This window comes from Prionailurus bengalensis, chromosome C2 (assembly GCF_016509475.1).
Source record: "Prionailurus bengalensis isolate Pbe53 chromosome C2, Fcat_Pben_1.1_paternal_pri, whole genome shotgun sequence".
NCBI lineage: Eukaryota > Metazoa > Chordata > Mammalia > Carnivora > Felidae > Prionailurus > Prionailurus bengalensis.
Window position 1 is genome coordinate 18,836,779 of NC_057350.1, and position 13,095 is coordinate 18,849,873.

A 13,095-nucleotide genomic window follows, 5' to 3' on the forward strand; every position below is an offset into this window, starting at 1 on the left:
ATATTAGAATCATGGTAAATCAAAGAGCACCTGTCCCTTTGGAGGCAGCTCCAGTAGATACATAAAATCTTTTACCAAAAGCTTCAGATAAATGAATCCTGCTTTATGTTATGGTTTCTTTCATCATTTTTTATAATTTTTTTTTAACATTTACTTATTTTTGAGGGAGAGAGAGACAGAACACAAGCAAAGGGGTGGGCAGAGAGAGAGGGAGACACAGAATCCGAAGCAGGCTCCAGGCTCCGAGCTGTCAGCACAGAGCCCGACGCGGGGCTCGAACTCACGGACCGCGAGATCATGACCTGAGCCTAAGTCTGACACTCAACTGACTGAGCCCCCCAGGAGCCCCAAGGGTTTCCTTCATCTTATCAGTAAGCATGGTAAGGAGGTTAAATAAACAAAGAAGACGATTGTATTGCACAGTCAGTACTCAGCAAAAAATGGTAACAAGGTTCTCCTAGCAATAATAATGCTTGAGAAGAAATCGCTCTCAGGCACGTAAGTGTACGCGTGTGTGTTTGGGCACGTGCGTGCTCTTTCAGGGGGGAATATCTTTCCAATATTCACCAATAAAATGTATAAATCTCAGTAGTCAATTCCAAAAGAAATGCATGTGAAGTATTGTGTAGGCCTCTTGTCACTTAACAATCGGCGCAAATCCCAAACTGACTTGTGGTTCAGATTTGCATCGTGACTCCCATAAGCGTTTTTGTACAAGAACATTTCGCTTTTTTTGAAGCACGATTTTCATTGGCGGGTTAATCCAGTCTCGGTTATTATAGAATCAGGGGCACTCTTGATCTGGCTACTGCTGAAGAGGTTAAAAAACCCTGTGGGGGGGTTCCCTGGGTGGCTCCGTCGGTTAAGCATCCGACTTCGGCTCAGGTCATCATCTCACAGTTCCTGAGTTCAAGCCCCGGGTCGGACTCTGTGCTGACAGCTCGGAGCCTGGAGCCTGCTTCCGATTCTGTGTCTCCTTCTCTCTGTGCCCCTCCCCCACTCACTGTCACTCTCTTTCTCACTCTTTCAAAAATAAATAAACGCTAAAAAAAAAAACAATACAAAACAAAACCCTGGGGGAACTACTGAAGAGTTGGGGGCTTGTGGGGCACAGAGCCGAAGATTAATGTGCAGACTTGCGTTTTCTGGAGCCTGTGTCATAAAAACCCATCTCCACGGTTACACTAACTCCTGGAATGTGACAGTGACTAATGGCAGGGCAGCAATTAGGAGAATCCGCTCCCTCAACTGAGCTACTTGATAAGATAATGTACTATAATTAGTGCGATGAATATTACAAAATTACAGTATTTTCTTAAAGGCATAGGAAGATGTCCAGGCTTACACTTATTCCTGATTACCTCACTCTTGTATCATTAGCTAATTAACGATTTGCTTTTTTATAAGTCTGTTGAACTAGCATATTTGTTGAGAAAGTGGAATAATTATGAACAGTTTCTCATTTTGTTGCAGCTACACCCTGAGTAAGACTCCTTTAGAAATTGGCTTCATTGGCTGTATTTTATGTTGCCTTTTCAGATTGCCAGGATGTTCGTTTTCCCTGTGAAAATCAGTCATTTTACTATGCTGCGGTCGTACTGAAAGAAATCATTTAGGGAGCTGTTTTTATTAATTTAGGTGCTAAATATGGTGCGTAAGTTTAGTAGTCGTGAGGCCCGGTGATCTGGCATATGGTCATCTCCTTACATAACAGGATTCTGGAAGGTGCCGTGTGGTCTTCTAATTCCCTTTAGCTTAGATGAGGTTGAAGATAGTGACTTGCTTTGTAAACAGTAGGAAGGAATGCTGCGCAGCAAAGTGAATGCATATCTTCGGCCGTGTTTTCCAAATTTTTTGTATGTTAAATCCAAATGGACAGCAAGAATAAAACGACAGCTTTACTTGGGTTTCTCGAGAAAACAGCCAGCAGGAGTTCTGCGTCGCTATTAAAATTCTCACCTCGTCGCCTCCTACCTCTTCCCTTTGAAAGAAAACTGTCTTTGAAGCATCACGCTTCTCAAGGTTAAGTATCGTCCTCTTGAATTATTGAAGTATTGGCTAAAAGGAGGTGACAAGATGTCCTTTTTCTTCTGACGAACTCCTTTGTTTCAGATGCTTGATTCCTACGTATTAATGTCCATCTGAGGAAGTTGGGACATCTGGGGGGTTTGAAAAGGACCTAAGGTGTCGTGGTCACGCATCAGGTCTCCCAGCTGATCTGCTTTCAAAATCACGCTCCGTGCCTCTACGGCCGCTGATAGGTCCCCGCCCCACCTCTCACCCGTGTTCCACCTGTCGAGGGTTTCAGGGTTCCTCTTGGCTTCTGTTTTGCCTTTCTAGAGACATGCAGGGGATGGCAGGGGAGGGAGTAGACTTCCCAGAACTGGGGAAGCCACATGCTGTACTTTGTTGTGTAGACCACAGATGTCATTCTTGGTAAGTAGAATGTGTGGGTTTTTTGGGGTTTTTTTGTTTGTTTGTTTGTTTGTTTTCCCCCAAGTACACAGCAGGTAACAAAGTAGCCACCAACTCACACTTCCATACTGAAAATTTTCACATACCTTCTCCGGTTGTCGCCTGCGATTACAGTCCTTTTTCTTGATTTGTTTTCAAGGTGTTCTTTGCAGAAGATGTGGGTTCAAACAAAGGTGCCATCATTGGACTCATGGTGGGCGGCGTTGTCATAGCAACGGTGATTGTCATCACCTTGGTGATGCTGAAGAAGAAACAGTACACGTCCATCCATCATGGTGTCGTGGAGGTAGGTGACCTTGGCCGCATGCTTGCAGGTGGGAGTTGAAGGCTACGAGGGAGATTGTCCGTGGCTTTAAGCTCAGAATCCTCCAGGTGTCTCTTCTTTGAAAAGGAAAGTCCACGTTCCCGCATGGTGCTCACTCAGGGTGGCAGCTGTGTTCTTATTCTGTCTTCATGCACTCCGACTTAGAAATACTGTGATCAAGGCCTTGGGTTGGAGGCTGCTCCCTCAGCTTCTTATAATACGTATGGACATGTCAAAATACTACTGAGTATAATGCCTGACTTCAAGAGATTGCGATCACCCTCCAGCATGTAAAAGAAAAGAAAAAAAGACAACAGAAGTCAGAAGTGAAAAGGAATGAGGAAGTCTGCTTCAAAAAAAACCTAAACCCTAGGTTTATTCCCTAACCTTTTTAAAAGTTTAGTTATTTATTTTTGAGAGAGAGAGACAGAGAGCAGGGGAGAGGCAGAGAGAGGGGGAGAGAGGGAATCCCGAACAGGCTCCCCACTGTCAGCCCAGAGCCTGACGCGGGGCTTGAACTCACGAACCATGAGATCATGACCTGAGCCAAAATCAAGAGTCAGACGCTTAACTGAGCGAGCCACCCAGGCGCCCCTGTTCCCTTATATATTTTTTTTGTCTTAAAGACTGACTTGTAACTAAAACCAGGGAATAGTAACTAATGCTAATTTTCAGGTGAGTTTCACAGGAAATGACATTATACCAAGTAGCCAAGCAGAGCCTACAAGGTCATTCCAGATGTTCAGCCTGTTACCCTGCACATCTGGCTGAAATACCTTACTTTTTCAGAGTTTAGTGCAGTCACACTGGGGGTAGAGAGAAGGTTCACCAAGTGACAGTCACGATTACTGCACAGTTATGCTTCAAGCTTTTGTCCCCATGGGCCAATATGTGACTGACATGTGTATAGCACAGAAGTCACGAGTTGCACCAAGAAAAGACAGTAGCTGCAAGGTTCATATATGACTTTTGGGGTCACCTGCGTGGCTCATGCCATTAAGCTGTCCAACTGGATTTTTGGCTCAGGTCATGATCTCATGATTTGTGAGTCTGAGCCCCGCATCGGGCTCTGTGCTAACAGCACAAAGCCTGCTTGGGATTCTCCTTCTCTCCCTCTCTCTCTGCCCCTCCCCAACTTGCATGCTTTCTCATGCACTCTCTCTCTCTCTCTCTCTCTCTCAAAATAAACTGTTAAAAAAAAAAAAACAAATAAGACTTCTTAATCCCACAATACAAAATATTGAAAAATAAAGTTTACAAGTAAGTTCTTCTTATGCATTTTTTTTTAAGATTTTATTGTTGGGGCACCTGGGTGGCTCAGTCCGTTAAGCGTCTTGATTTTGGCTCAGGTCATGATCTCACGGTTCGTGAATTCAAGCCCTGTGTCAGGGTCGGCACTGGCAGTGAGGAGCCTACTTGGGATTCTCTCTCTGACCCACCCCTACTTGTGTGCATGCTCACTCTCTCTCTCTCTCTCTGTCAAAATAAATAAAATAAAACATTTTTTTAAAAAAGATTTTACCGGTAAGTCATCTCTACCCCCAGCGTGGGCTTGAACTCACAACCCCAAGATCAAGTGTTAGTTGTACGCTCCACCAACTGAACCAGCCAGGTGCCCCCTATGCATTTAAAATGCGGTTCTGGGGGCGCCTGGGTGGCGCAGTCGGTTAAGCGTCCGACTTCAGCCAGGTCACGATCTCGCGGTCCGTGAGTTCGAGCCCCGCGTCAGGCTCTGGGCTGATGGCTCAGAGCCTGGAGCCTGTTTCCGATTCTGTGTCTCCCTCTCTCTCTGCCCCTCCCCCGTTCATGCTCTGTCTCTCTCTGTCCCAAAAATAAATAAAAACGTTGAAAAAAAAAATTTAAAAAAAAATAAAAAAAAATAAATAAATAAATAAAATGCGGTTCTGGGGTTGTGGCAGAGAGATCCTCATAGTATATGCAATTTTTTAGGAAACTGTTGGAGAAAGTGGATGAATACATCTTGAGAAGTATTCGAATTTTTCGAACTAAGGAGATCTCAGTGACCAATCAAATTTATCTTTTCATTTCGTAGATGAGAAAACAACCACACAAAAGTGCTCACCCAGCGTCAATTATAGGGCCAAGGTCCAAATACAGATTGTCTCATGTCCTAGTCATTGTTTCTTCTATCAGAGAAAACTCCAGATGCTTCCAGTGAGTCAAACTTCTCATCAGCCCCACATGGGCTCCAAATCATTCTTGATCAGAGAAGGGCAGGAAAAGTTTAAAGAAGTTAAATGTATGGCAAAGCCAAAAACCTCGTTTTGTTCAGCACTTACATTCTCGAGGCTACTTGCTTATGGGATCTGCTGGTGGAAATTGGGTTTGAGTCTTCTTTTCCCTCTCTGTGCTGGTGTGGACATGCTAGAGATCTGACCCAGGGAAGCACTAACAGGTTTTCAGTGTTGTTGGCCTGTGTGTTTGAGAAGCCTTAATGAGAAGTCATTAAGATAAAACCTAGCATCAAAAATCGGAAGGCAAGTAGCTTGTGCAGAAGGAATAGAAAACATTGGCTCGTTTGGCTAAAGCATAATTAGGGCAGGATGCATAGGCTAGATTTTCTGCTTTTCGAAAGTTGGAATTGTAATAAAAGTTTTTTGATATGCGAGTTCAGTTTTCAGTAGCAAACGTGTGTATACAGGCTCTTATTAAAATTGAGACTTGTTGGGGCACCTGGGCGGCTCAGTTGGTTGAGCGTCTGACTTCGGCTCAGGTCATGATCTCCCCGTCCATGAGTTCGAGTCCCACATCGGGCTCTGTGCTGACAGCTCAGAGCCTGGAGCCTGCTTCCGATTCTGTGTCTCCCTCTCTCTCTGCCCCTCCCCTCTCATACTGTGTCTCTCTCTGTCTCAAAAATAAACATTAAAAAAAATTTTTTTTTAATTGAGACTTGTTTGGGAAAAAAAGAGAGATGGGGCACCTGGGTGCTCAGGGCTCAGTCGGTTAAGTGTCCCAACCCTAGATTTCGGCTCAGGTCATGATCTCCTAGTGCGTGAGTTCGAGCCCTGCATCAGGCTCTGTGCTGACAGCAGGGAGCCTGCTTGGGATTTTCTCTCTCTCCTCTTTGCTCTCTGCCCTTCTCTCTCTCTCTCTCTCTCTCTCTCTCTCTCTCTCTCTCTCTCTGTCTCTCTCAAAATAAAGAAACATTTTTTTAAAAAGAGAAAAAGCTGTGAAAGAACAGAATGATTGACAGATTAGACGGTAAGCACATCAAATAAGCGATGACGTCACCATGGACTCTGGGGTGTTGCTCTTATAATGGTATTTCAGAGCTTGTGTCTTTTGAAACCGTGTGAGATGTATCATTGTAAGCATCAGCTGACTTCCTTTCTACTTAACGTTTATTTATTTTTGGGACAGAGAGAGACAGAGCATGAACGGGGGAGGGGCAGAGAGAGAGGGAGACACAGAATCGGAAACAGGCTCCAGGCTCTGAGCCATCAGCCCAGAGCCCGACGCGGGGCTCGAACTCACGGACCGCGAGATTGTGACCTGGCTGAAGTCGGACGCTTAACCGACTGCGCCACCCAGGCGCCCCTTCCTTTCTACTTAAAACATGACTCTTTTCATTTCAGGTTTGGGCCCAAAAAAAAAGTGTTTTCATACTTGGGTAATTAAACCACCCCTTTTTAATTCTTTATTGTGCTGTATGGGAATTTCGTTGTTTTTAATTGAAGATGAAGACACACCGTGTTTTGGTCATTGCAGGTGTACAACCAAGTGACCTGCCAATTCTGTGCCTTACACGGTGCTCAGCACAGTAAGTGCAGCTGCTGTCTGTCACCTGTAATTGTATGTTTTGACACATACAATTAGCCTGACGGATCTCCCCCAGAGGCCTCTTCCTTTTGATCAGTTCCAAGTGCCCGTTCCAAACAGCCGATATTGGTAAACAACAAAAATTTATCTCCTCACAATTCTGGAAGCTAGAAGTCTCAGTTATCTTTTCCTGTTTGTTTGTTTAATGGTTTTTATTTATTTCTGAGAGAGACGGAGAGCGAGCAGGAGAGGGGCAGAGAGAAAGGGAGACACAGACTCCGAAGCAGGCTCCAGGCTCCGAGCTGTCGGCACAGAGCCCGACGCGGGGCTCGAACTCCCGAACCGTGAGATCATGACCTGAGCCGAAGTCAGTCGCTCAACCAACTGAGCCACCCAGACACCCTGCTTTGTTATCTTTTTATAGAGTTATGGCACATGACATTTCCTGATGAATGTGCCATCATACTGATGTGATTAAAAAATATATGTCTAGGGAGCGCCTGGGTAGCTCAGTCTGTTAAGCATCTGACTTCAGCTCGGGTCATGGGTTTGAGCCCCATGTCAGGCTCTCTGCTGTCAACGCAAAGCCTACTTCAGATCTTGTCTCCCTCTCTGTCTCTGCCTCTCCCCCCACTCATGCTCTGTCTCTCTCAAAAATAAGTAAACATTTTTTTAAGTTACTTACTTTGAAAAAATATATATATATATGCGTGTGTGTGTGTGTGTGTATATATATATATATATATATATATCTCCTTAAGGGTCCTTTCTTCCTGGCAAGAAGTTGGCCCACCAGGATGGAGGTAGCAACCACTAACGTGGGTGTTGCAGAACAGCTGGACAGAATGGTCAGGTTAAATGGCAAGAAGAGGCGCAGAAAAGTGTGGCTGGACCCAAAATCCCTTGTGGCTGGAAGCAGACAGCCAGGAGAGGTATTGGGAGGTCAAAAGAAAGCATCAGTGATCAATGACGATGAAGGCCTAGCAAAGAGTCCATCGCCTGCCTGAAAGATCCCTTAAACGTGGGCAGTAAAACCTAAGCAAACCAATTCTAGAAAGATGGAATTACAGTTAAGAAAATGAACCTGGGGGCGCCTGGGTGGCTCGGTCGGCTAAGCGCCTGACCCGGGCTCAGGTCATGATCTTGCAGTTCATGGGTTCGAGCCCCGCGTTGGGCTCTATGGAGCCCGCTTTGGATTCTGTGTCTCCTTCTTCCTCTCTTCTTCCCCCACTCATGCTCTGTCTCTCGCTCCTTCAAAAATAAACATTTTAAAAAATTAAAAAAAAAAAAAACATGGACACAACCGAACAGAAAACCAACAGTGCGGAATTAGAGGAGGAAGAATGACCAACTTGAAAACGAGGTTGTTGTTTGCTCTGTTTTCCTTCCCGTAGTATGAGCTCCTTTGATCGGCTTGCCCTCTATGCGGTTGTGGATTAAGTCGCTGTGATTTATCTTATTCTCCTTTAGAATAACAACTTCGTTGTTGTGTCATTCCATCCAGAACAGGCAGCTCTGTCTCCAATTTCCCCCAACTGCTCTAGGGGAAATAATAGTGAGGTGTTCGTGCTGAGGCCCTGCCTGCCCGGGGCCGCAGTGGGCTGGCCCGTATCTGGTGGCCCCCACCAGTGCCGTAACTTAGCCATCAGGGACCCGTCGCCGAGCCCCACTGGGGAGGAAGGCTCCCCGTTACCTGCCGTTCTTCCTCTAGCTGTAGGTTTATCCCTGAATGTGAGTACCCAGTGTTTCACTTCAAGCTCTCATGGGGCCGGGGACAAAGAGACACAACCCAGGCTCCTTGGGTGCCATTTTGTAAAAATTATCCCCCTGCTCTAGCTCCTGAGCCAGCCGTCTGAGGGTCTGAGGGCTAAGCCTCCCCACCACTTGAGCTGCCCTCCCAGCAACAAAAGATAATAATGAGGATTAGCAGGGAGAAAGGAGGCCAAGAAGACAGGAAAGTTAGATGCGTGGGTTGAGCCCCGGCCTCAGCCTCGAATTTCTGACAGGGCTGTTTTAAGCGTTTGGCTTTGGCCTTTGAAGAAGAGAGAAACTATTAAGTTGCCGGGTGTTCCCCTGACCTTGATGAATGCAGATGACAGGTGACAGCCAGTGTGAGGGTTGATGTGCTTCCTGGAGGACATAGAGCTCTGATATTCTAACAGTCGAGCAGCGTTTTTTTCTACACTCAGAAATACAGCAGCTTTGTGCTGGCTCTTTCCCTCAGCGAGACGTTTTGTTGTTGCGTTTTCGTTTTGTTTTCTTTTTAACTCCTGACGCTCTTTGAAATATCAGTTAAAAGGTGGCACAGAAACCAGAAGATGGCCCAAGTTCGAATGGCCTCGTGCTACATACAGGCCGTTCCCTGGCAAGCAGACCTGGAGAGTGGTCGGAATCTCTTACTATCGGTGCTAATCTTTGATGATGACATTTTAGCTTACGAGTCCGGGGCTCATTACCCAATTGCCAATTAACACACGGTGACCTCATTTGTTGACAACATAGCGGGTCAAAGGAAGAGGAAGGGATGGGAAAAACATCCATAATTATTCCCATAAGGACGGGGGTGCTGAACATCGACTTGCGCGGTGTCGTCGGGGTACCGACTTGGCGAGAGCTTGTTTGGTGGCTTTGTTCTAAGGGGAAGTGCCCAGACTTGTCACTAGAACAGGAGAACTTGCCCAGAATGCAGCAGCTCTGACGAGGCCGCGTTAGGGGAATGTTCTGTGGATGGGGACTCGAGAAGCATGCACGTGACGGGCAGTCTGAGGGACCTGCCCTGGGATTCGCTAAAGCAGTCATTCTAGTTCATTCTGGTGAGGTGGAGTCCTATGCAGGGTCCCTGGCAGAGCCAGAGTGTTCCAGTCGTATTGAAACGGAACCGACATACAACGCCGTATTAGCGTTAAGCGCACAACATGATGATTCGATATGTGTGTGTATTGAGCTAACACCCATCACCAGACAGTTACAGTTTGTTTCCTTGTGATGAGAACTTTTAAGATCTACTCTTTTAGCAACTTTGAAATCTACAACACAGTGTTACCAACTTACAGCCGCCATGCTATACACGTGGCTCCAGAACTTACTTATCTTATAATTGGAAGTTTGTATCTTTGGGCCACTGTCACCCGTTTTTCCCACCCCTGGCAACCGCTAATTCTCTGTATCTTTGAGTTTGTTTTTTTTTCAGATTCCACACACAGTATTTGTCTTTCTTTGTCTGGCCTGTCTCACTTAGCAGAATGCCCTCACGGCCCATCCACGTCAACAAATGACCGTGGTTCCCTCTTCGTGGCTGTGTAATATTCCACTGAATAATAATCCATTCTTCTGTTGGTGGACACTAAGGTTGTTTCCATGGTGTGACTGTTGTAAATAATGCTGCATTGAACATGAGGAAGCAGATATCCTTTTGAGGTAGGGATTTCATTTCCTTCAGATAAATGCCCAGGAGTGGAATTGCTGGATTGTTTTAGTGTATTCAGAAACTCCACGCTGCTTTCCATAGTGATCGTACGAAAATTTCAGTCTAAATTTTATTAGCCAGTGTGGTTTAGTCCTATCAGGCTGCGTCCCTAGACCTGGTGTCTTAGCCTCCAGCACTCCTGCTCTCTGGTATTTTTACTTCTTTGGGTTCAGGGATGGTGCTTCAAGAAGACAGGTGTGTGGGTTCAGAACCATGCCACCAGACGGGCTGTCGGTAGGGAAAGATGTATAAAGAGCTGAATGTCACCTTGCAACAACACTCAGCTGTGGGGAATGGGCAGGCCGTATTCTCCTAAAATGATGGGGACCCCAGTTCCATCACGGGCAGAACAGACTGCATCCTTTTGAAGGAAAGACCGTCTTCTGCACAGCACATTCTAACTTTTCGGTGGAAAACATGCTTCTCCATTCTGGTTAAATTTGTGTCCATTCTCTTTATCTTCCAATGGTCATACAGAAAAGGAATTTTTAAAATAACAAAACTGAGCTTTCACTCACTCAGCAAAGAGTTGAGTACTTTGGCCCATCTGTTCGGTGTGAGTGGTACAGCAGATAAGAACAGCCACTCCCCACCTTACGGGACTAAGTCCACCTTGCCTTGCCGGGTGTGAAGAGAGTCAATACCCCTGCACAGCTCTGTCCTAACCGTGATGCAGGGGTGGGCGTGGGGGCAGGTTTACAGCCGGCCCGATCTTAGAGGGAAAGCACCACATCAACACAGAGGATCTGTTTGCAGATCTTTAACTGGACATACTTCCATAGTCTTAGTGCTCAGTTTTTTAAAAAATGCATGGATAGGGGCGCCTGAGTGGCTCGGTCGGTTGAGCATTGAACTTCAGTTCAGGTCATGATCCCGCGGTCTGTGAGTTCGAGCCCCGCGTTGGGCTCTGTGCTGACCGCTCAGAGCCTGGAGCCTGCTTCGGATTCTGTGTCTCCCTCCCTCTCTGCCCCTCCCCCACTTGTGCTCTGTCTCTCTCTGTCAAAAATAAACATTAAAAAAAATTTTTTTAAATACATATATACATGTACAATCTGCAACAGCATATTCTTTCAATGTTTCCTTTTCTCCTGCGCCAAGTAGCGCCTTTGATATATGTAGATCATTTTAATTAAAAGATTCTCAGACCTCTCGTCATCATGTTAAATTTAGTGAAAACAGGGACAAATTAAAATGAGCATGGCAAGATAATCAGTCTACATTTATTTGCCTCCCGGTCTACTTTGCTGAGGCTCCGTGATGCTCTTGGATTTTTTTTTTCCAGCTTACCACCACACTTTCAAGTAAAACAGTTTTTGCACTGTGACCTTTTTATCCCTTGTTGGGCCAACAGGGAAGAAAAAAAAAGATTTATTGTGCCGCATACATCCAGTTACTGTTAAGTTGGGGAAGCAACCGCCGCCAAGCACTTTGCAAGCCGAGCCAGCTGGGCAAGGTTTGAAGCGCCACCTGGTGGCCGGACGGAGCATCTGTGTAACTGGTGGGCGCAGGCGTTGTGCTCTGAGATGGGAGAGGAGGGAGAAAAGAACACCCCGCTCTTTCTCCTTTACTGTTCAACGTGAGCGCTCCTGAAAGATTGATTTTCTTTTTTTTTACTCATTTTTCCTCGCCCTTGCTTTTCAGGTCGACGCTGCTGTGACCCCAGAGGAGCGCCACCTCTCCAAGATGCAGCAGAACGGATACGAAAATCCAACTTACAAGTTCTTTGAGCAGATGCAGAACTAGACCACCGCCACAGCAGCCTCTCGAGTTGGACAGCAGAAACCATTGCTTCACGACCCATCGGTGTTCATTTATAGAATAATGTGGAAAAGAAACAAACCCTCCCGTTTTCTTCTTTACTCATTATCGCCTTTTGACAGCCGTGCTGTAACACAAGTAGATGCCTGAACTTGAATTAATCCACAAATCAGTAATGTATTCTCTCTCTTTACATTTTGGTCTCTACATTATTAATGGGTTTCGTGTACTGTAAAGAATGTAGCTGTATCAAACCTAGTGCATGAATAGATTTCTCTCCTGATTATTTATCACGTAGCCGCTTAGCCAGTTGAATATTATTCTTGTGGTTTGTGACCCAATTAAGTCCTACTTGAAATATGCTTTAAGAATCGATGGGGGATGCTTCATGTGAACGTGGGACTATAGCTGCTTCTCTTGCCTAAGTATTCTTTTCCTGATCACTATGCATTTTAAAGTTCGGCATTTTTAAGTATTCCAAATGATTTCGAGAATTTTTTTTCCATGATTGCATTTTACTGTACAGATTGCTGCTTCTGCTATATTTGTGATATAGGAATTACGAGGATACACATTTATTTCTTTGTGCCTGTTTTATGTGCACACATTAGGCATTGAGAATTGAAACTTTTTTGTCCATGTATCTTTGGATCTTTGATAAAGAAAAGAATCCCTGTTCATTGTAAGCACTTTTATGGGGGGGGAGGGGGGCGGGAGTGTTCTGCTGGCCTCAAATTACCAAGAATCCTCCCAAAAAATTTTCCGCAGGACGATTGTACAGCATCATTGCTTATGACCATGATAGCTTTCTACACTGTATTACATAAATAAATTAAATAAAATCACCCTGGGCAAGAGTTTTCTTTGAAGGATAACTATGGATGTTAAATATTCACAGTAATTGGGGGAGGGGGGAGCGGAAAGAGGCAGATTCAGTTTCTTTTAACCAGCCTAAAACATTTTATTTATGATAGCAAAAGAAAGTGAGAGGGGAAGGGGCAAAATCAGGGAATGGGGAAGTCCTGCCTGGACAAACCCTTTTAAGATTTGTCTTCAATTTGTATAAACTGGTGTTTTCATGTAAATAAATACATTCTTGGAGGAGCGCCATTGTGCTGGTGTGAATGATTCCATGGTAACCACCGTTTGACCATGTAGTCCTTAAAGCCTGGTGAGAAACCTTCTGACGTAATCTGCTCTTGGACATCCAATAGATTTGTATCTTAAGTGCAAGGTATCTGAGTAGGAAACATGCATCTTCCAGTGCTAGTAAAATACCTCATTGATCTAATTCAGTTTTTAGCTTGGTCCA

At 45.2% G+C, this 13,095-nt stretch overlaps 1 protein-coding gene across 8 annotated transcripts in view; it reads left to right on the forward strand.

Moving 5' to 3' along the window:
• The window catches only part of LOC122491270 (amyloid beta precursor protein), a 279,513-nt gene extending 266,624 nt beyond the window's left edge, over positions 1 to 12,889 (forward strand). For all 8 annotated transcript variants that reach the window (XM_043593800.1, XM_043593801.1, XM_043593802.1 and 5 more), the window contains 2 exons: positions 2,615 to 2,761; positions 11,667 to 12,889. In XM_043593800.1, coding sequence (XP_043449735.1) covers positions 2,615 to 2,761; positions 11,667 to 11,768 — 249 coding nt within the window. In that variant the 3' untranslated portion in view covers positions 11,769 to 12,889. The remainder of the gene's footprint in view (positions 1 to 2,614; positions 2,762 to 11,666) is intronic.
• Positions 12,890 to 13,095: the final 206 nt, after the last annotated feature.